The 1846-nt window shown below is 37.9% G+C and overlaps 1 protein-coding gene across 1 annotated transcript; it reads left to right on the top strand.

Annotated features, from left to right (window-relative positions):
• The first annotated feature begins 763 nt into the window (after positions 1 to 763).
• Positions 764 to 1612, top strand: LOC126264504 (histone-lysine N-methyltransferase SETMAR-like). The gene has a single exon (XM_049962766.1). It carries the CDS (start codon positions 764 to 766, stop codon positions 1610 to 1612), a length of 849 nt encoding a protein of 282 aa, XP_049818723.1.
• The last annotated feature ends 234 nt before the right edge of the window (positions 1613 to 1846 follow it).

Here is a 1846-nt window from a genome sequence, read left to right as displayed (position 1 = left end):
ATAGGGAAACATTTAGGAGCGTTTTGGTTTGTTGAAAATTACAGACTTGTAGGCGTATGATTTGAGTGCACTTTACTTTCCTGCCTTTGTTGATTTCAATGACAAGTTACACTTTTAAATTATCAACTAGATACGTTCAATAGACCCTGTACTTATTTCAACTTATGCAATTGTTCAATTTGCTACAAAATAATTAATATGTAGTAAAATTCCTGACCAACAAAAGGTTTTAATTAAAATTAAGGATGTCACAGAATGTTGGTTGTTATAATCGGAGGATTATAGATACGGACAGAAAGACTTTTAGTGAACGTGACAGGTGGCCATTCGGCTACGTACTCTCCACCATTGGATAATGGTTTCTGTCCTGGCCGGGGTCTGTCATTGCTTGTCACATACTCCACGTTTCACCGCCTCCACCCACCGATTTATGGTCGATGTCGTATCTCCATTATCATCAGCGTTGCGAGCTTGTCAGAAATATTTTTTGGAGACTAATATTTTAATTATAAGTTAGAAACATTTTTCTTAAATTATATTAATTTCTTTCATCAGATTCATTAACAAGTAAATTATTCACATACAGATTTATTGGGTTGTTCGGTAAGTAATTTCGTTTTTTTTTCCGAAAGAGGATTTAATTGTATTTTTTTGCACCCAACTTCATACTTAAGCTGTACAATTTTTATATGCGTTGAGAGCTCATATATCAAAAATTCCAATTAATTCTACCCAGTCGTTTTTGGTTGGTGCCCTTTTAAATATGGAGAGCCGTAAGCAGCATTTTCGACAGATCTTACTGTTTTACTACAGAAAGGGTAAAAATGCTGTTCAAGCCAGAAAGAAATTGACCGATGTGTATGGAGAAGGTGTGTTGACAGTACGCCAGTGCCAGAACTGGTTCGCTAAATTTCGATCCGGCAATTTTGATGTCGAAGATGCATCACGTTCGGGAAGGCCGGTTGAAGCTGATAAAGACGCGATAAAGGCATTAGTTGATGCGAACCGGCGAATAACAACATGTGAGATCGGATTGAGGTTAAATTTATCAAATTCAACAGTTTATGACCACTTGAAAAGCCCGGGATTATCTTCGAAACTCGATGTATGGGTTCCCCATGTTCTCACGGAGAGAAATCTGTGTTGCCGCATTAACGTCTGCAATTCGCTTCTCAAACGTCATGAAAATGATCCGTTTTTGAAGCGCATCATCACTGGGGACGAAAAATGGATTGTATACAACAACGCCAAACGCAAGAGATCATGGGGCAAAAAAGATGAACCGGCTCAAACCATTTCCAAAGCCGATATTCACCAAAAAAAGGTGATGCTGTATGTTTGGTGGGATTTTATACAAATCGTTTTTTTTGAGCTTTTACCGGATAACACAACGATTAATTCGAAAGTCTACTGTGATCAGCTGAACAAACTAAATGATGCGCTTCAACAGAAAAGGCCAGAACTAATCAACAGGAAAGGTGTAGTGTTTCACCAAGACAACACGAGACCTCACACAAGTTTGGTCACTCTCCAAAAGCTTTTACAGCTTGAATGGGATCCAATGTCACACCCACCATATTCTCCAGACCTGGCACCATCGGATTACTATTAGTTCCGGTCACTCCAAAATTTTTTAGACGGTAAAACCTTCAACTTAAATGAGGAGGTCAAAAACCACCTCGGTCAGTTTTTTGCCAGCAAAGACCAAAAAATTTATCAGCGTGGAATTATGCTACTACCAGTAAGATGGCAAAAGGTGTGGGACCAGAACGGTCTATATATAATTTAATAAAGTATTTGTTTATTATACGAAAACTGTCTTTTATTTCCACAAAAAAAAAAACGA

Source organism: Aethina tumida, chromosome 2 (assembly GCF_024364675.1).
Source record: "Aethina tumida isolate Nest 87 chromosome 2, icAetTumi1.1, whole genome shotgun sequence".
In the NCBI taxonomy this organism is placed as follows: domain Eukaryota; kingdom Metazoa; phylum Arthropoda; class Insecta; order Coleoptera; family Nitidulidae; genus Aethina; species Aethina tumida.
The sequence above is the reverse complement of the archived record's forward strand: the minus strand, read 5'-3'. Positions and strand labels throughout refer to the sequence as shown.